Source organism: Ambystoma mexicanum, chromosome 12 (genome assembly GCF_040938575.1).
Source record: "Ambystoma mexicanum isolate Mex_15411 chromosome 12, UKY_AmexF1_1, whole genome shotgun sequence".
Taxonomy (NCBI): domain Eukaryota; kingdom Metazoa; phylum Chordata; class Amphibia; order Caudata; family Ambystomatidae; genus Ambystoma; species Ambystoma mexicanum.
This window is the reverse complement of record NC_090936.1, coordinates 595,731,093-595,753,257: the sequence shown is the minus strand read 5'-3', so window position 1 is coordinate 595,753,257 and position 22,165 is coordinate 595,731,093. Positions and strand designations below refer to the sequence as shown.

General features: G+C 46.1%; 1 protein-coding gene across 2 annotated transcripts in view; it reads left to right on the top strand.

Moving 5' to 3' along the window:
- Positions 1-22,165, top strand: part of PITPNM1 (phosphatidylinositol transfer protein membrane associated 1) — an 875,847-nt gene that overhangs the window by 159,657 nt on the left and 694,025 nt on the right. For both annotated transcript variants that reach the window (XM_069628971.1, XM_069628972.1), the window contains exon 2: positions 825-968. In XM_069628971.1, the coding sequence (XP_069485072.1) occupies positions 891-968 (78 nt within the window). In that variant the 5' untranslated portion in view covers positions 825-890. The remainder of the gene's footprint in view (positions 1-824; positions 969-22,165) is intronic.

Here is a 22,165-nt window from a genome sequence, read left to right as displayed (position 1 = left end):
CACGTCAGCTTTAATTTCTGGAGGAGTCTAACTGAATAAACTGCAGGCTTACCTCAACAAATAAGAATATTGTGCAGTGTTTGTTGATTATATAATGGGAGTAAATTCAGTGTCACTTGGGAAACAATAGGGTATATAGAGTTTGTGTGTTATGATTTGCTTATGAAAAAATATATAATTATATTTATACCTTTTTTTTGAGTTTCTTTTTAACTGTGTTTTTAATATACACTACTGCATTGCATAGGTGGTGTCATTTATGTGTAAACAAAAATATCTTTGAACATTGTTTTGTGTTAATATACAGTTGATCTACTGGTTTGTTTTGCAAATATTTAAAACGTTATGAACTGAGTTAGGGGTATCATCCCCATAGGAGTGCACTTCTTTCTGGCGACAGTGGGTTACATTATTTTCTATTCTTTTTCTCCTTGGCTGGAGAGTTCTAACCCAGTTACACCTGAAATGATATTTAGAAAACAAATATCTTATATACATTGGTTACTGAACTGATAATCTGACAAAGCTGTGCACCTCATAAACCCTTTTTTCGTGGATTCTTGCTGTTCGTGTTGTCTTAATGAAAGTGTGAAAAGGTAATGCTCACACTGTCTTATGGAGAACAACTTTATCCGCCTAGCACCACTTTAGAATCCGAGCCTTTGCTGGGGAGACCGGGTGGAGGGTCGGGGAGGCGGGGGCGCAGTGTTTTGCACCTGTGTGAGACAGAAGGAGCTGTTTTTGAGAGTGATGGCGTGAGTGTGGCCCACTGTGAAGGATATTGTCATTTTGAAGTAATGTGTCGTGCCTATTTTGTTTTTCAGAACTGTGCAATGAAGCCTGTTTCCTAGCAGGGTCACGCTAGGCCTTTGGCCCACCTTCTCATAAAAATGTTGATCAAGGAATATCACATCCCACTGCCCATGAGTCTGGAAGAGTACCAAGTGGCTCAGCTCTACATGATACAGGTAATTGTATGTGGATTTACCAGGACAGCAGATGCTCATTGAATGTTCCTCTCTCTAACCTCTGGTGGCAGCAAGGTGTGTGTGTGTAGGTGTGTAGGTGTGTGTAGGTAGGTGTGTGTGTGTAGGAGAACTTTCCAGTGGTCAGTCCTCCCAGCGAAGCAGTGTTTGTGATTAAGAAGGTGAGTCCGATGTCTAAATGTACTTTGGGACTGAATTTCTATCTTACCCCTGAAGAGATCATGTCTCTGTCTTAATAACTGTGCAACCTATTGCTGCTCTATCCTGAGCACCTGTTGCCCCATTGTCTTTCCTGGTTATCAAATGCCAACCCAAACACTGCTCCAAAGCTACCCTGATAGCTTTCTGAAACAACCCTCCTCACCCTTGACACCATTGTTGCTAGCCTTTCCAGCGGCTTTTACAGCCACCAACGGCACCCTAAGGTTACCATGCATGTTCAAGTCTCACATATCTAGGCACCATTGTAGTGCAACATAAATCATGACATACAGAAAGTGTTATTTGGTAAATTTTCACTTAAACCAGCGATCGAATTTTACAAAGGAAAAGTGGTGCCCACACTCACATACGGTATGGGAGCAACTTTGACCATACCAAACAGCATCTGGCGCAGATTAGAAAGTTTAATTTGGAAATCTGTTCTAGGTCTACCAAATTCCACCTCGATGGATCTCATCAGACGAGACTTGGGCCTACAGTCGTTAGAAACAACGGTGATGCTACACGCTTTCACTCTCTTCAGAAACACCTTAATACCAGACAGTCCATCAATCTACAAAATCGTAGCTGATGACATCGCAAAGCAGCGAACAACGAACTTAACCGCATGGTCAGAAAACTTAAAAGGAAAGCTATCAGGCATAGCATGCTCAGTCGAAGATCTTGAGCATAATCCGGAAAGAGTAAAAAGAAAGTTAAAGGAACTTGACTGGATCCTGACTCTATCGAAAGCTCAAACAAACAAACTGACCATGAATCTCCCACCTACCTTTAACAGACTCAACGTACCTATACCATACTGTTCTAAGTTTCCAAGCCAACAGCTAAGAAAATTCTTCATGCGAGCTCGTTTCAACCTCCTGCTGACGAGAGAAATTTTAGCAATCAGATCCAGTTCAACTGACACTATCTGTCGCCTTTGCCACAATTCCACTACGACAGAATCAATCAAACATCTCTTACTTAGATGTCCTAAGGTGAGAAAAATTCGAGCCACCTATCTGTCGACACTGGTCTGCGAACACACATCTTTTGGAGAGGAAGAAGAACTTACGTGGTGGAACAGGTTAATGTCGGGAGAAAAAACCAGATGGACAATTGCGACTGTCAAAATCCTGGAGTCTGCCTTTGAAATGATCAGTTCCAGTTCACAAACCACGAGCGAGAGTAAAATCTCCGAAGCCACCACTCCATCACAACAATGTTGATAAGGGAGATTAAGCTTCCTTTGGTATCTTCTCCGCGTTCGGACTCCTACGTCCGCTTGAGCCTTACCAACTTCATCTAAACATCACATTGACCTGGAAGAGGTAATCCCGTTCTCACCAGGAATCTGACATAACTACATGAAAGCTCGAGGCGCATCTCATTAAGGGTTGCTGTCGCTCTCAACTGTTTGTAAACAAATAAATAAATAAAAAAAAGAAAGTGTTATTGTAACTTTGCTTATTGGGAGAATGCTCAGTGTCAGACTCCTCTCTCTTGACCTCTCCGGAGGTCAGAAATGCGAGCAGAAGGGCGACCTAACCATAGGCCTACGTCAGGGGGCAAATCAGTAGGTCTTGGTGGGGACTGCTACACATAAAAAGTGCTGCGTCCCATGACGTTTCGGCTGTTGAGTGGAATAGCCTTTTTCTGGGCCATAGAAAAGGTCTCCCTATAGGAGGAACATATAACTAAAATAAATTAATAAAGAGCTCATCTTAACTACATGTGTACACCAGCTGTGTTTAAAATAAAGAGCACATAAAGTTAAAAACCGTGGCATGAGAGAGTAGTTCACATGGAGGCACGCCAGTGATTCACTGACCTTATCTGTGTTTCTCTAAGTGGCTCCCTGGGATGTGGGTAGCTGGTGGCTCATGGTGTCTCAAGCGTGGATACAGTAAGGTGTCTGTAAAGGGGTGCGCCAGTGGTACTCTGAATACGGAGAGAAGACCAAAGAAAGAGAGAAAAAAGTGTTTTTCTCTTCTTGCTCTCCTCTCTTTTTAGTCCAAAAAAGTAGATGCCTGTTGTTGTATTTGGTGTGAGGTAAAAGACATTGGGCCTCATTACGACCCTGGCGGAAATCGGAAAACGATGGCGGAAATGCAATACCGCCATCGAATAGCGCTCGGTGCGACTATGACCCGTCACCGCAAAGTACGAAGCCATTAGCGACACCGTAGTGAACGCCAACGCTAACTGCACCAAGTACGCGCGCGCGCGCCATGCCAAACCGTAAATACCACCATGGCGCAAGGGTACGCGAATTCCGACCCTAGCGGACATGTACCTAACGCCATCAAGCATGGCGGAAAGTACCATTCCGCCATGGTGAGAAGTACGGCATCGCGAATCAACCGTAAACGGCCCCACTGAGTGCCTGTACACCGCTCCCTGCCCACAAAGTACAACTCCCCGTAGGTGCAATGAACTCACAATGCAACCAGTGAAATGTACAAGTCACCCATGCATGCCAACGAACAAAAGAATCACAAGAGGGGCCAATGGGAGCTGCAGGGCACAGATGGCACGAATACAGAAGCCATTCCAATGGACATGACCACAGTCCCCCCCCCCCCAGAAACGCACGCAAACACAGGCACCTGTGACCAGCAATATTCCGAAAATCACATCATTCCACCAGTCCACCTGGCTGACCGGCATCTGTTACACAAAACCCAATCCCCCGCCCCTGAGCATGACAACATTCAAACAGTCATATTGGCAGCCCCCATCCCTGACCTCACTGGGCTTCGTAGGCAAACGCGCCCAGCACAGTACCACGCAACTAAACTCCGAAGCTGGAACCCAATGCAGATCTCCTCACAATACATCGCTCTCCAAATAGGAATATGCCACATCACTCGCAAAGAAGAACGCTACACGGCCCATATCAGAATAGAAATTTAATGCACAACAAAATCACCAAGCCCATACAGCCATTAGGCCATGAGCTCCAAAACACATATCACCATTGTGGGCTGCATCCGCAAGGAATGACCAGCTACTACTTGTGTGACGCCCTGTTCCATCATGGTACACAGAGCCACATTCACGTACGAAAAGGCAACATGGAAGCGCACAGAACCGCAGGGCCGTCCCAATGGGGAGGCACTAGTCCAGCTGAAAGGCCGAAATGTTGCTCCGAGCCACTAGTACTGCGTAAGGGCATGTGGGCCATTGGCGATCGTCCCATAAGATCGTAATGCTGCTCCACTGATTAACACGAAGCAGCAGGTGTCGGGAGTAAAAGCCATCTGCAGGAGTGGCATACAGATGGCAGTGGCAAAAGGGGAGGAGATACCTGTCAACCAAAAGAAAAGAAAAAGAACAGAATGGCCATCAGAACTACATTCGAACAACTCACTTCAATGATCACACTAAATCCACAGCCATATGCATGCTAGCCCACTCCAAAGGATCATCACCACCCCAAAACCACTTGCGACTCATAACCATCTATATCGAGGTGTAAACACCATCACAAACGAGTGTACCTGTGCATGCGTCTGTCAAAACAGAATCCATCAGATGGGAATGTTAACGTGCATGGACACAAGTGTCTGAAGGCGCGTCGAGACAGGGAGGGCTCAACAAGGCCAGATAGACGATGGTCCCACTATGGCAGCACTGCATCACATAGCGCAGGGGAGGCGGATAGATTCCAAGAAGCCCTGTACATGGCAAACTCTGTATCAAATCACCTGCCCATGCATCCATTCATCATTCCCTCATCCCGGTATAAAAACGCCTGATTATTTACTCACATAACATTAGAAATATCCATTGAGTCTGTGCGTTATGCAGCCTGCAAAATCCACAGTGCCCCAGCCCGTAATTCCAGTGTTGTGAAGTAACATGTATTTGGGAACGTCCGGCCTCATCGCCCACGTCGCTATTGCGCATCCCAAACTATTCATATCAATCATTGCATCCTCGCCATGGCCCCTGTCTCAAGGACATTGAACAATAGAACGTTATATTTGCAGTCAGACCTGTGGGCATCTCCTCGCCGCTAGCTGAAAACCGAAAGCGCCGCCCTTCGAATTCCTCATTTGCAACATCACGTCGAAAAGGCATCTGTGGCCGTTTGAAATCACAAATTAATCCATCTAGTGCGGCTGTGTGTGAAAATGGCAACTGCCTTCACCCACAAATGGGACGCCCCGCCCGTCGTTGCAACTCGGTACAGTGATGCATGAGGGCCCACCGTTACTCGAGTACTACGTTCCACTGACCCATCACAAGTCTGTTCGCGACTGCAAAGATTGTATGTGAAACAATGGGACCATAGCCGAATGTACATATCAACAAATGTTACACGGCCATCGGGTACAAATACATGATTGCAATAGCAAGATGCCATTCCTCGAATTGCAGCGTTGTGTGCGGGACGTGCTCGGCCAAAGGGGAGAGCAGCTTGCACAGGTGGAATGAATCACCACAGGTGGAGGCCATACAGCCTGAAAACACATAAATTGCACACCCAGTCTCCTCCCACAACCACACCCACTCCGAAATGCTACCGGCAGGACTCGCGATGTTGGCCCTGGGGGACCTGATAGCACTGCAAGTACTCCAACTCCAAGAAGAAGACGAACACCAACTACAACCGGCCGCACGGAGGAGACGCAGGAGGAGGAGGAGGCCAAGGCAGGGCCAGCAAGGGCCGCCAGCACAGCCACTACCACCACGCAGGCAGCCCGCAATCCCACGCCTCCGAGCACATCCGTTCAACCTCACTGATGAGCAGATCCACACCCTCTACCGTTTGGACCGGGACACCATAGCCGCCATTGTGGACATGACACAGGCTGACCTTGTCAGCATGATAGATAGCCCAACCGCCATCCCACCCCTACTGAAGGTGGTGTCTGTACTCCACTTCCTGGCCACAGGCACTACCAGCACACAGTCGGACAGTTGCATGGCATTTCTCAGCCACTTTTCTCACGGACACTATTGCAAGTGCTCGATACCCTCCTGCAGCACGCAGACGACTACATCTCTCTACCACGCTCGGAGCAGGAAATTACCAACACAAAAGTGGGATTCCATGCACTTGCCGGCATACCGGGTTGCATTGGTGCCATCGACTGCACCCATGTGGAATTGGTCGTCCCACATGCCATGGAGGCCCAGTACCGCAACCAAAAACAATTTCATTCCCTGAATGTACAAATGGTGTGTGACTCCAACAGGATCATTACACATTGTTGTGCCAGATTCCCTGGATCAACCCATGATTCTATGGTCTTGAGGAACTCTACTATACCACGCTACATGGAGCGACACGCAGGGGACAGATCCTGGCTACTCGGTGAGTCTCATTTCATGCCTGATGATGTGGGGTATGTGATGCGGCAATGACCTGGCAGGAAGGGGGGGGGGGGTGTGCGTACGTAGCAATGGCATTCCACATCATACGTTTATCGTCCACATACAGGTGATGCTGGGTATCCACTGAAGAGATGGCTCCTCACACCAGTCCGGAACCCACGGGACCAGCATGAGGAGGACTACAACCATGCCCACTCACGTACCCGTGTAGTCATTGAACAGGCATTCGGCCTACTGAAGACTTGTTTCCGCTGCCTCAGCAGGTCTGGCGGGGCACTCCTGTACCGCCATGAGAAGGTTGCAAAGATGGTCATGGCATGTGTCATGCTCCACAACATGTGCGTATGTAGAAATGTGCCCATGCCCCCTGACGCAGAACTGCAAGCACCTGATGATGGTCATGATGAGGGTGGGGATGTGGCAGCACCTCAAGGAGTCTGCGAGGCACCGGAGGGCCGTGACATTCGTCAGCATCTCATTGATGCATGCTTCTAGCACTCACGCCTGGTGGCTGATACATGGACACGGGACTCGTGGCACTGTGTGTGTCTGGTACATGCACAATATGGACTGTACGCCTATGATGGCCTAGTACACAAAGATCATTGTCCACACATCTCATTGGTTGATCGTGCACTGTTTATGGCATATGTGATATCATGTTGAACACCCTATCGACCCGCCACCCAAGTGAGCCCAACACACCCCTCCACCCTCCTACCTCCCCCCCGAACACCAGTGTCCAAAGATGCTCATTGTCAGTGGGCTGTCGCTATTGCAAGCCCCCTCTGCGGGTATCAGGGGCACCCCTGCCTGTGGAGCGCAGGTTCCTCCCAGATCTACGTTGGGGGCTGCCCTGGACGGAACTTGCAACGGATGATGTCTCTGCCTGCTCACGTCCATGCATGTCCCTAAGGGTTTGTGAGAGCTCAGTGAGCACACGGCGCACTGCGGCAAGTTCGGCACATACGTCTTTGGACGTCGCATGCAGTTCCCCCCTCAGGCTCTCGGTGCTTCTCTCCATTTGAACTCTCAGGCTCTCGGTGCTACTCTCCATTTGTACTCTCAGGCTCTCGGTGCTACTCTCCATTTGTGCCCTTAGTGTCTCTGTACTTCTCTCCATTTCTGCCCTAAGTGTCTCAGTTGATGTTTCTATGTCTGCCTTAGTGCCCCCACATTCATCGGCATGGTCCTTGAGGAGCGTGGCCAGTTGCTGCTGTTGCACGATTAACTGGTCGAGGGACTGTTGCCTCTGCTGGGCCATGGACATTTGCGGGGGTGTCACAGAGGAGCTGTTGACCTCATGTTGCCTTGCCACAGGGCTTGTGGGGGATGGCCAGTCGTCTTGTGGGTGCCCCTGCGTGGTATCCTCATGTTGTACGGGATGGGACAGACAGGGGGATTGGGACAGGTCATGGATGGATCTGACTTCGACATCCCCGTCTTCTGTGTCGGAGCATGCTGCCATCAATGGGGTGTCACCTATGGTGCTGCTGCCACCAGAGGCAGTGCCTTCTGTGGCATCCGTTGGGGGGACCTGTGGTGGTGGTGTTGTGGGCATGCTGGCTGCTGGGGTGCCTGTTGATGTTCCCTCCTCTGTGCTGCCACCTGATTTGTGCTGCTGCCGTGTCTTGATGCGTGCAGCTGAGGTGGAGGGTCTTTGGCCGTTGGTCTTGGCCCTCTTTGCAGGTGTGCTGGTAGGGGTGTCCTGATGCTCGTCGTTTGGATCGGACCCTGTGGTGGAGTAAAGGAGGGCGAGGGTTATTAATGGGTCTGTGGGTATTGGAATGGCATTGTATCACATGCAGTGGGGTGGTACCTGAGGGTGATTTGGGTCGGGGCCTTGGAGGTGCTTTCATTTGTGTGTGGAGTGAGGGTGCAGTTGTTTGGCAGCCTGCAGTTAGGGTGTGCCTGCTGCACGTGTAGTGGGTGTTTTAGGGGTTTTTAATTATTCATGTATTTATTGTGAGTTTTAAAGTACGCTATCAGGCCGATGTGTGTGGACGTTCTCCTGGACGTGTGTTTCTGTTGCACTATGTGGACACATGGTACTTCACATGATTGGACATTGTGGATTTAGCATTGTTTTATCTGGCCCACCTACCTGAATCTTCGGATGTCTGCACTCCTTTCTCCATCCCTCCGACTCCCTCTATGCTCTCCATTCCGATGGTGGAGGCACAGATTTCTTCCCAGGGGGTCAACTTGATGGGTGATTCAGGACCTCCCCCGGTGGCTGTGGCAATGTTGCGGTTGGCAGAGAGTATGCTGCGGACGCGTATCCGCAGGTCGTCCCATCGCTTTCTGCATTGCTATGGGTTGCGGGGTGCGGTCCCCACCGCACTTACCTGCTGTGCCACCAGTGCCCATATGGCCTTCTTGTTCGCAAGTGCCGTCCTGGTCATTTGCGTGGAGAAGACGACGGCAGCATTCTCCTGGAGGGTCTCTGTTAGCACGGTGAGTTCCTCACGGGAGAAGTGGACCTGCCGCTTGCGGTCGCACGCTTTCTTCGCTACTTTTCCCATTTTTCTTGGTTTCGCTAGGGTGGATGACGGGTTGGGGTGTGTCTCAGGGTAGTGTTTTTAGTGGTTGTGTGGTTTTTGTGGTTTTATAGGTGTACGGCGGGATGTTTCCCGTTCCGGGCCCATGTTTTTACTTCCGTTTCCGTATATTTACGGTCACCGTACTTTCCGGTAGGCGCACACTGCGGTGTCCGCTGTGATGGGTGGCGGTATTGCACCTAGGGCGCCGTACGGCGGCGGTGTGGGCCGTTTTGGGGTCATTTCCGCCATCGCGGACTTTGCACTTCCGCCATGCCGTGGTGCTCGTGCCCGATGGGTCGGAATGGGCCGCACTTTGCTCCTTCGTGCAATGGCGGAAACGCTATTTACGCTGTGGCGGTCCGGTCAGTCACTTTCCGCCAGGGTCGTAATGAGGGCCATAGTGTTACCTGGTTGCTGTTTATGGAGCACCTGCATTCATTAGATGGCGATCTGTAATGCTGGTATCTATTCCCAGTGGGCCTTCAAGCCCTGCGGCACCCTGTGGAGGTTAAGGAGCCGTATTAGATGGATATGTGCTGTATCTATCATGCCGGGTGTCTAGCTGTGTGGAAAAGGTAATCCGCTCAACCCTTGGTGCAGGGAGATGAGCTCGATGGAAGCCTGTCAAACCCCACTTACCTAATGCTTCATAGGAGGTGGTACGTCTGTGGGTCTGTTCACGGGCGGCACCTGGGCATTTGTGTGGCGTCCGCTCAGTGCGAAAAGGCAGAGGAAAAACGCTCCAAGTAATGGAGGATTTACAAGCTGTGTTCAATGTGCGGTGCGCTTGTGCGTGGGGTTAGTGTCTGGGTGTGGTTGTTGTGCGCATGTGCTCCGAAAGCATTGAACTAATGGTCCGGAAGAGGCTCAAGGAGTAGGTGGGCCAGCTGTTGGTACGCTGCAGGGGCTGCTGGTGCAAGGGGAATTATAAGGAGAAAGGTGCCTCAGGCGGGCAATGTCTATGGCAAAATGTTGGTTCATGGGCAACTCGCATGGCGCTGTGCACGTGCAGCTGTAGCAGCATGTGCAGCTCTAGTAGCATGTGTAAAAGTCGCATCTGTGCCAGTCAAGGTATGAAAGTGGAGGGCGACTGTCCATGTAGGAGTTGAACCTAGTGATAGGTGTGTGAGCATGTGTGCAACCTCTGGTGTAGATCTAAGGGGCCTGAATCTAATTGTAGGGGCCTGTAGGTCGTGCTTCATTAAGACCCCTGGTGGTGAATTTGAGTCTGAAAATCGACCAAGATTCTTTGTGATTGAGGGCGCTTGTCGCATTGGCGGTGTTGAGAACTTTATCGATTACCCACCACATCATGTCATCCGGGCCATGTTGGTGCTCCATATAGTGTGAGACTAATGGTGCAGAGTGTGTTTTGCAGCGAATGCGGGATCTATGCTCTCCAATTCTTTCGTTTATCTGCCTCCTGGTTTGTCCTACATAACGTAGTCCACATGGGCATTCTACCACATAGACTACGTTAGATGTCTTGCAATTGGAGAAGTGCTGGAGTTGCCACTCCTTGTCTTCCACCATGAACAATGTCATTTTTTTCAGACAGTCTGCATACGGTACAAGTTTCGCATGGGTAGTGTCCTCTGATTTCCCTCATGTTCTATAGTTCAGTCCTCATGGTTTTTCTGTTTAGTCTTGCATGGGTTAGGACATCCTTCAGATTTTGTGCATGTTTTAGTGCCATTCTGGGTAGCGGTTCTTCTGGGAGGCTAAGCTGTATCAGCGGCCAGAATATTATCATTAGTCCTTTAAGTTTAGTGGTAGTCGGACCAAAAGTTCTTACACCTGTCATAATGTTTTCCTTTGTGTCGCGCACTTTAGGTAGAAGCAGAGACTCCCTAGGTGTGTAACAGGCTCTTTTCTTGGTGTTCTTGAGGAGGGTTTTGGCGTATCCTCTGGCTTGCAGTCTCATTTGCAGGTCTGTTGCGTGTTGTTGGTATTGATCCATGTCTGCGCAGTTTCTGTGCACTCTCAGAAACTGCCCGTAAGGTAAATTGTCCCTTGGATCTTTGGGGTGATTGCTCCTATAATGAAGGAGAGTGTTGCAGTATGTATCTTTTTAAAGAGGGTGCATGTAATTTTGTTGTTTCTGGGCAGGATGGTGAGATCCAGGAAATTGATTTCCAGGTTGCTCCTATTCAGGGTGAATTTAATTTCCTGGGGCTGTGAATTTATCCAGATAAGGAAGTTGTCCAGGGATCCACTGTTGCCTTTTCAAATAAAAATGATATCATTGATGTATCAGTACCACTGGGAGATTCTATCCACAAAGGGCTTGGTGGTGTTCAGAACATAGTTGTGCTTGTTTTCTGACATGTAGATAATGGCCATGCTTGGCGCGAAAGCTGCCCCCATGGCAGTGCCACAGATTTGTTGGAAAACACATCATCAAATGTAAAGAAATTTTGGGTAAAGGCTAGTTCTAAAAGTTCAACAATGAAGTTGATGGGAACCAGTCTGTGTGTCATATGGCGTTAGGTAGTGGCGTATACCTGCATGATGTTAATAGTAGACATAGAGACATCTTTGGCAAGATCACTAATGGGCTAACCAATAAAAGCCCCTGCTAAATAATTGGATGTAAAAATCTAAATATTTCCAAAATCCATGTCACAAAAACAAAGGAGGTTCTCCCCCATGCCACATGGTTTCTTCAGCCTTCCACTGCCCATAAACTCCCCTTCTTCAACCACATCCTAATGTGGCCTAATTGAAACACTCTGAAAAGTATATCCCTCAACAGAGATTTTAGAATCTCCCCACAAATAAGTGCAGCAACCCAGGCAGTCATCCTTGAGCTGAGACAACTACTAACTACCCACTCCGCTCAGTGACCATATCTGCTCTCCAGAGAACCATGACCCTAATAAACCTCCAACTGAACTATGCCAGAATTCTTACCACTGGCTTAAAAAACCCTGCAGTTCTGGTGCTCGAACATATTTACTGACTCCAAAAAGAGATGCCGCTCTAATTCAAGGTTATGTTCTTTTCATATTAATGCCTTGCAGGCTCAGCTGCCTCTGCAAAATGCTGTACCCTACAAATAGCTCAATTCCTCTGATTAGCATTGCAGAAGGACATTGCCAAAGGCCAGGCTCTTAACGGGCAAAGCTCATGGGAAATGGCACAGCCCTTGCACTGAGGGCCCTGCAGGCAAGGTATTATCTTGTGCTGTTTATACTGCGCTTGAACCCAAAGGGATAAGGCAGCTATAGTAGACGATGTACAGTCATTACATTGTTAGTGAGGACAATCTAGATGAAAATAAAGGTGTTGCATTTTTTCCTGAAAATACTTAAGTTATACCTAGATGTCGGAGACATCCGAGTTCATTTTTCGTTTCAAGCTTTGAAATGGTGCAGGATTTTAATGTATTTTTTATTTCCAAAATCACTAATATTCAAAGCAATTTCACTAATGAACATAACCCCCTGACCCATTCTGAGTTTCTGGCCGGTCTTCCAAAACCCTTCTCATTTGCTTTAAAAGAATTTGCTGAAGACATGTTGTTACCATTGCTACAGAAGATCAAACCTGTGCAAGCTAAATTGGATTTTCCTCTACACATGGTTGCTCACCACTCAGCCAGAGATATGTTAAGATGGTCACAAATGTAGCCATCCTTTGCCTTCCACAAGGAAAGCTTGCTGCTCCATTAAAAAAGGTTCTAGTCTCGCCCCCTGTTAAGAAACCCACCCTAGACTCTGTCTTGCTGAACAGCTTCAGACTCATCACCAACTCCCCTTGAATGGCTAAAATAGTGGATAACATTTTTACCACACAACGTCCAACAGTTGTAGAACGCAATAAAATCTTGGACCCATACCATCAGGCTTTTGGCCCAAGCATGGCACAGTCCGCACTGATCGCAGCTTGGGATGATATCCTTTCCCATACAGATGGGGGTTGCCTTTCACTGCAGATAATTTTCGACCTATCATTTGGAGTTCAACACAATGATCCATTTTATTTTAATGACTTTCCTGAAAAGGGATGAATGGCCAGACACCCTCATGGTTAGAGAACTTTCTAACTGATCAAGTCTAAATGGTTAACATTAGTAATTTTACCTCAGACCCTATCAATTTGGGTTGTGGAGTTCCTCTGGGATCATTCCTCTTGCTAGACAAAGTAATTTTCGAGGTTTGTTCAGGGTACAACTTCTTCTGTTGGCGACCAACATGTAACACCATTGGGAAATGTTGCGTCGGTGTGGTAATTAAAGGAGGAACTAGTACCCCTACCTCCTTGGTTTATGCAAACAAAATAGATGAACCACACATTGACTGCGCCACACAAGATACAATTGATTTCAAATTAGTTTATCTTTGAAAAGTGGTTCAAACAGAACACAAATTAAGTTGATTTGTTAAGCCCATTGATTGTTAACACGTGTTTCGGCCTCTCAAGGGCCTTTGTCAAAACAAAAGATCTGGGCAATTAGATAAGTATCCATATTCTATTCAAAAGGTTACAATCACACCCTCTCAATCACATCTCATCCCTCTTGCCCCTCTTCTTTTCTATACATCTCCAACCTCTGATGAATATTTTTCACAATTTTCAGTTAGACTGTCACTTTTACGCAGATGATGCTCACATTTATTTTAAAGTCCCAGGTGCCTTAAATACCATCCCCTAATCATTGGAGGGTCTAACCATGGTACATAAATGTATGGTAACCAGCGGCTTGCGGCTCAGTCCCACAAAAACTGCAATACTTTCCTATCTCCCCTTGTCTTTTTATTTTAGTCTTACCACCTCATTTTCATGCGAGGAAAGAAATATGAACTCAATGGAAAAGAAGTCATATTAGCGCTCAGTAAATGAAAAGGCAAACGTTTATAATCCTATTCTTGCAAGATAAATGGTCAGCAGCCCATCCTAACTCTGCAGTCCCAACTAACCCGCTCTGCCTCCCAGTCCAGCTCCCCTCAAGACACTTGACTACATATCTTCGAAGAAGCATACATATGCTTCGTGACATGCACCTCCCATATAATAAACAAACCCATTGTGCTGCCCTGCGAGTCCATCCTCTACTTCCATGGTTCTGGCTCATCGCATGATAATCGATTACCTGGTTTTGTCCTAGCCAGGTAAGGGGCGTTGGTCCTCCACTCCCTAACATAGTTCTTGTTCCCTATGTGGGGCTCATTGTATCTGCTAGTTGGAACTGTTCTAATCCACAAAATGGCGGACTGGTGGCCTTCACCTAGTTACGTCATGCACACTGGACAATCTAAACTCTGCACTTTCCTGTGTGGTGCATGCCTATTTAATAAAGTGAGAAGCATTGCCTCTTGCCAGTAGACCAGAGAAAACCCTCAATAAAGGCTGCTATGATTTAAAGAAAAATAATCAAGGCTAGGGCAGATCGTATTTGGGGTGGCAAAGGCATGGGAGCGGGGGAATACCTCCATACAAGGAAAACAATTGCATGAATAGTCCCTGCCATCTTCACCACCCTCCCCACACCCAGCCACATCCCTGCAATTTATATAATTTTACTTCATTATAGCTGCTAAGGTGGAGGTCCACACGTTCACGGAAACCTGGGGATAATCTGGTAATCTGATCTTTCCTTGTCATCCCAGATTAATGACGTTTCCAGAGCAGCCTTTTTCATCTCTGGATACTCGGACAAATCCACCCATTTATTCATTCCTACCTGGATTATGGCAACACCTTCTACATGGGTATGCCTAACAAACGTTTACAAAAGATTTAAAATGGGTTCCTAAATCCTCTACGGTCTTCCTCCATTGTCGAGAATTCCACTAGTTCCCTGTATGCTAATGGATGACTTCAAGTGTAAACAAGAGTTTCCTCCTTCCTACCGCTGTTCTCCTTTAACATGGTACCAGTCAACCAGAAGTCTTGGGTCAGAAAATTGCTGCCTCCTGCCCACTCAGAGTTCGCTCTACTTGTCCATCCAGGCGGGACAGACACTTCTCTGTGGCAGGGCCCAGACTGTGGAACAAACTGCTTATTGATTTTCGTGCAGCAGGATCATTGGGAGATTTTTTTTAATACAACTTAAAACCTACCTCTTTTGTTTACCACTGTTTCTCCTTTTATGGCCACCTGTGGCCTGGCCTTTCTCTGAATATGACAATTTGCGCCTGGATACAGGCTAGCCTGTTTGGTTACCACTGGATTTGCACAGTATAAATGGCTCCTATCATATCATGTAAACTGGGAGGGCATGCCAAATTCTGGGCCCTGAACTGTAACACCATCAGCATTCAGCATAGTTTGTGTTAAATCTTGGACAAATTAAGATCATTGATGAGGTAGAACAGAGTGTGCAGATAGGGCTGCAGATTGATTTGTAATATGCTGGCAAGATAGGCGGTGGCATTGCAGTAAATACATTAGTACGTCAAAGTAGTAACTTTGAATTGTATTTTCGAGGAAAAACTGGTTCCCAGTGAGATCAGCGTAAAAATTTAGTACGTTTTAGAGCGATAGAAAACATTCAAAATTAACCTAGTCTTATTGTTCTGTAGCACCTAGAGCTTTTGACATAAGAATGAAATATAAAGGCAATTCCCATAGTCCAGTGTAACTCTGATTGCTCTAGTAATAGTCACCAGATGGTCAGTATTCAGATAAGGCTGTATTTGCTTGAATAAACAAAGATGGTACAAAGTACAGTTAACAGTCATATGTATTTTTGTAAAGATGTCCAAATGAACATCCAAGTAAAAGCCCAATGGTTTAACCGTAGGTAGATTAGTAAGGGCGATGAAATGCAGATGGATGTACAAATTGTGAGAATTTGCAAGGGAGGACCATTGCAAGCTCAGTTTTGGCAGTGTTTAAAGTGAGCCAATTATTTTGCATCCATCTGTTAATTTGGGAGGAAATCTCAAACAAAACATTGCTGTCAAAGAGACAAAATAACATTAAGTTTGAAAAATATGAGTGTCGTCAGCATAACAATGATACCCAACATTAAGACTGGCTAGTAGGTCATGAAAAGTTGCAACATAAAGACTGAACAATAACAGGGACAGGGCTGAGCCCTGTGGAACCTTGTACTTGATTTCAGTAAATTCAGTGGAAAGTCTATTGCTGAGACAATGGCGGCGATTGAATGAGGTGAGCCAATGTAAAATGGAGACCAACATCTTGGCAACAGATGTCAGTCTAGAAAGAAGGACGCAGTGTTCCAAGGTATTTTATTTATTTATTATTGTATATGGTTTACAAAAGAAACCTTTACAAATGCATTGAATAAGAAGAAAAAAAAAGTACATTACAAATAGATTTCCTTTCACATATGGAAAAAGATACATAAAGACCCAAATATCCTTTTTCTAAGAATAATAGAAAGATAGTGCAAATCAATTTAAAAAATGTCAGTGCAAGTTAAAATTAAACAGTGTTTAGTGATTCAAAAGCAGCTTCCCATTACGTATAGACACATTTTAACAAGAATGTCATAAAAGATTTCAAATTATTAAATACATACATAATATAGTTGGTGATATAAGAGGTTAAAATTCATCATACAAGTTAATCAAAGGGAAGAGACATAGAGATCCAATGATTTGATAAATCCCGCCACAGCAAGCCCATCTTTGATTTTAGAGATGGCAAGACACTTAGACCAAATAAGGTTTTCTGCCCCCAGTAGACCCAAAGTGTTGAATCTACCTAAATAGATGTCCATAGGACCTTTCAGAGCAACGCAATCTAAGAAGAAATGGCGTGTAGATTCAATTACCCCAGGAGTGTGACAGAAACTGCATGAAAGGTCCAGATCACTAATTTCCTTCCTTCTATGGAGGACTTCCCTAGTAGGGAGGAGATTCCATCTAAGCTTGAGGAGAAGTGAGCGGTAGTGGCGGTTAGGGAATTGAGTCAGTATAAAAGACAGGCAGCCTCTCTTCTTATGTTCAAATTGTAGGTCACTGAGGGATGGGTAAGCATGCAATTTTTCAAGCGTTTTACTCCAATCACAGCTAAAAAGACATTCCTTAACTTTATTAGGGTTATTTAACAGGGTATCCCTATCAGTTGAGAGATCTAATAGCGTCTTGTCGCAGAGGTCACAGAATCTTGAAAGATATAGATTTTGGTCTAAGGATCCCTGCGAGAAGAGCGTTTTACCCACATAAACATAGAGGGTATCTTGTATAGGAGAGAGCAGGGCAGAAAAAAGTGTAAAAACTCTCCAAAGAATTCTAGCTCGCAGAGAAACTAACCCCAGTTCATATCTTATGGCCACTATTGGGACACAATTAGGCAGTTTCATAACTTTTCTCCAATAGATACCCTCAAGGGTGTCCCAAAAGGTCAGGAGGTCGAAGTAGTGCAGTTCCATTCCATATATCAGTTTTGGGATCACCTTTCCCTTGAAGAAATCTACAATAGGTTTAAAGGAAAACATGCCATATTTATTGTCTAGCTGAATAGATTGAGAGATAAGCTGAAGTATTTTGTGTCTAAGGGAACATCTTAATTCAGTGGCCGAAGGATGGGCCAGAATAAGGAATCCCAAATAGACAATTTTATCTGCTCTGATGATATTTTCACCACAAATTTTCCACACTTCTTTGTTCATTTTTCTCCCCCTGGAGAAGACCATCGTTCGGGTTTTACTCGGGTTGATTTTTAACCCGTTAAGAGTGGCATATTCTTCAAATTTGCAGATAAGCCTCTGTAGGCCAACTTTAGTGTGGTCAAAGAGAAGAAAATCGTCAGCATATGCCAACCATGAGAGCCTGAGATCCCCCAATTTTGCATTCACCATGCCTGTATTTCCAAGCAATTCCCCTACATCTGCCAGATAGAGGATAAAAGGCATGGGGCTAATGAACAGCCCTGTCTAACCCCAATTTGGGTCCTTATCCTTCTAGAGAGCGTTCCTCCAAGATCTATCCTAATATGGACCCCCGAGTTCTCATACATTGCCATGATTAAAGACAGAAGACCTGCCGGGATACCCCACTTAGATAGTTTTTCCCACAGTCACGACCTAATTACCAGATCAAATGCATTCGACAGATCAATTGAAGCGACATAGAGAGAACCACTGTATTTTCCCCAGGTTGAACTTTGTAGGGCAGTTAAAATGATGCCATTTAGATTGGTTTAACCAACCCTGAAGCCTGTTTGTTGCTTTGGGAGGATATGATTTTCCTTAATCCAGACATTAAAGTGGGAGCGAAGCATTGAGGCAAAAAGCTTACAGTCCGCATCGATAAGAGAGATTGGTCTATAGTTCTTGACCAGAGTTTGTTGGCCTCTTAAAGATGGGGACAATGTGTGCGGTCTGCCAACTGGTTGGGACATTACCAGAATTAACAACATCTTGGAATAGCAGACACAAGAGTTTAGCCCAGATTTTTGGTTCCGCTTTCAATGTATTATTTGTTAGGCCATTAGGCCCGCGGGCCCTTGAGTTCTTAGCTTTGGCAATAAGGCCAAGTATTGTCTCATAGTCAATGACGGGCTCCCAGGTATCATTTAGAGCATTCTCCCCCATTATACAGGGTTCTAGCCCCTCTCCCCCTGTACCAAAAAGTTTGGTGTAGTGCTCTATCCATTGAACCTCTGGGATAGCATTTAACTGGTCAACCACCGCCACATCATCATGGCTGGAAAAAATAGCCCAGAATGCCCCAAGATCTCTTTTGACAAGTACTCTAAGTATAAGCTCTGCATCATTTTGTAGCAAACTAGGTTTTCTTGAGTTGCAGTAGTTTTTATATTTTTGGCGGATAGCTTTAATTTTTGTTTTTTTTGTTATCCCAGTCAGTATCGAGAACTTGAGCCTCTCTGTTAAATTTCCTTGTGTAGGCCTTTTTATTGGCCAACTCCTGATCAAACCTATGAGCATGAGATTTTTTAGAGATACCCTTCCTAAGAGAGCCAGAGATACTGCTGTGGAGAGCATTGAGAAAGCTATCAAAATACATGGTGTTGAATACTGCAAGTTTCCAGGAAAAAGAGGTATGATTAAACGAAGAAATCAGTTTACAGTTGAGGAGATTGATATTGGCAGTTGACCAACGTATCCCTGTCCCCTGTCCCTTGTCCCACAGTTTTAAGATTACCTGGCCCCCCAGCGGGCAAAAGCTTCATGGGAAAAGGAGAAAGAAATGTAACCAATAGTGACCCATGGTCACTCCATGGGTTGAAGGAAACCTCAACCTCAGAGAAAAGAGCGGACAGAGAGTAATCTACATAGACATAGTCTAAAGTAGACGTGACAGACCTCTATGCCATGTAGGGCAAGGTGGGAGAGTAGCACCATAAGATCCATTAAGACATGTTAGACCAACTGAATCCAAAGCGAGATTCCACATTCTACCCAATACATATTTCTGGCCTCTCCGATTGTCATCCTCCAAAGCTAAACCCAGGTCGTCATAGTTGGCCTCGGACAAAATAGAACAGTCGGAGTTAAAATCGCCAGCCAAAATCAATTTCCCCCTGGGATATACAGATCTCCATGCAAGTACCATATCCGTTAGACTTTCCAAGAATGGCTCGAGGGCGGCAATGCCCCTGCACCAGTATACATTAATCAAAAGAAGGTTAACCAGTCGATCTAGGGAACTGACCTCCAGAGCCAAAATCCCAAATGCTGTGTCCACAAGGACCTTGTTCCTGAAGCCAAAGGAAGCTCTAATTCTAATGAAAAGTCCCCCAGTGGCCCCTCCGTCCCGTGCTAGATTTAGCATTTTGAGAATGGATATCAAATCCATCTACAACGGGAGGAGAGAGCAACCAGGTTTCCTGTAGGAAAAAACAGTGTGAAGCACTGATCATAAGTACTGTGTCAGTATTCGTGAAGAGATGATTATTTCCCCTGGGCTTCCAGGGGAAAAAAGTACATTTATTCGGGACCAAGACATTAATGGGTGTAGCAGAGGAGTGCTCATTTCCACAGACCTGAGGTAACCTGGGCCCAGTTTCTTGCATTTCCATTGAATCTGGGTGTAAATTGCCTCCGTTGGTGCTGTGGAGCTCTTTCCGGGTGATACACCATTGTAAGGTTTCTCCTATACTCTTCACACCCTCCATATTTACCGGGAGGCTGATTAGATTGTGGCAGATTTGCTTCAAAACCAAGCTCCATTAAATTTTTCCTTTGGCCCATTATTAGTTCTAATACCACTCTTGATTTCAGAATAATATTGCTCATATCTACACGTCCTTGAGTGGGAAAGGAAATCCTTTCCATATCATAACTAGAAATGAGTGAAAGAGAAGGAAGTTGGTGCAAGATTTTTAATATATTTCCGCAGTTGAGACAGATAGGTATGTCTTGACCCCAAAGGCTAGTAAGCTGCAGAGTGTCCAAGGGATCTTTAACCTCTACTGAGGGAGGTAATGAATCAGTTATACTTTTTGTAAATTGAGTTAAGGAATCAACTTCCAGATCAGTACCCCTTGAACTCCTTAATATGGTCCTATTTTGAATTACATGTGGTCCCACAGGAAATCTTTCATACAGATTGGGAGAATTCCTATTTTGAAAAGGTTCGGGCCCGGTGGTAGGGCCTTCATGACCATTGAATGAGCCTCCATTTGGCAACTTAGGGTGAGCTGAATTAAGAGAGTTGAGAACATAGGGACCCCCCCACTGGTCTAAATCCCGTAACACGCTCCCCCGTTATAGACTCTATCTAGTGTTCCAAGGTATCAAACGCTGCCAACCAGTCAAGCATTATTAAAAGTGAAGTGTTGTGATTATCCAAATTCCAGAGTACAGTTGATGCACCTTGGGGGCTCTGCGGGTGCTTTCAATGTGTCGTGGGCGGGTCTGAAGGTCCTGCATCTTTCAAAGTCCATGCCCTATGTGCAGTGCATGCTGGGCATTATCCAGCCTTTGCCCAGCGTGTAATGAATGTAGTCTCGATGCACCTGAAGTAATCCTGTGGCTCATTGCCTGCTTGACATGGGTGCAGAACATGTGCTGTGGGTACTGCAGGAGCGTTACTGCTCCTCCAGCACAGTTGCAGGACATACCCAGGGGGAATTACACATCACTGGCCCAGATTATTCAATCAGCCATGTTCTGGATACTACAGGTAGGGATCACTTTAACCACAGGGCATCACCAGAAGCCATGACCTGCAGGCACCTCAGTAATTGTGTGAAGTCACATGCGAGCATCAGGTAAAAGGGGCATGAGAGAGAGTAGGTCCCCAGAGGCAGTGTAACAGGGCCCTGCAGAGCCTCTCTCCCGTCTTCACAATGCTTCCTTGGCCAAGATGTATAAACCCAGGGATGTTGATCAAAGAAAGCTCAGGCCCTTCCTGCTTAAAACCATGGGGAACAGGAGTGGTATGTGAGCCAGGACTGCAAGCGTAGGCAAGTATAGAAAATGGGCACATCAGCGGGACTGCAAAAGCACTTGCAGACTCACCCCTTTTAATTTGCAGTATAGCAGATAGTGAGTGCCACTTGTGAATGGGGGAAGGCTGCGGTGGAACCGGGGAACCATAGTCAAGTACTGGGAGAGCATGGCAGAGTCAGGTGGCCACCATGCAGCACTGCCAGAGTCCAAGATGACGCATCCCCTTCTCATCAATTCAGCCTGCGGAAATATGGATCCTCAGTGACAAATTGTGGCAATACTCTGTGCATCTGATGTGCAGGCATATCAAATCCCAGTAAACCAATTACATACTCCCACTGCTGACTAGCCCTAGGTGGCCAAGGTAAAGCCACTGTTGGCCAATTTCTACACAGGTCTGAATTTTAAAAAATGTTGGTGTCTGGACCAAAGCAAGGGAGTTTGGAAAGAGGTCAGATAAGCAGTAGAGATGTACAGAGAGAGGGAGCAAGGAGGACAGAAGAAGCATGAGTGAGAAGTGAGCTGGAGGAGTGAAAGATCAAGGGGCAAAGGAATGAGGGAGAGCCTGAAGAAAGGAGCGATCAGGGCAGAGGAGGAAACAAGCTGAGCAGTGTTAAGCAATGGCTGGCATTGGAGGTGAAAGAAAGAAAGGAATGAGGAAAAAAAGAGAAAATAATGAGGAGGATGACCGGAAATCCATCATGAGAAGTCACCAAGTCACTATGCTGACAGAGTGGGACCCTTGCCCACAA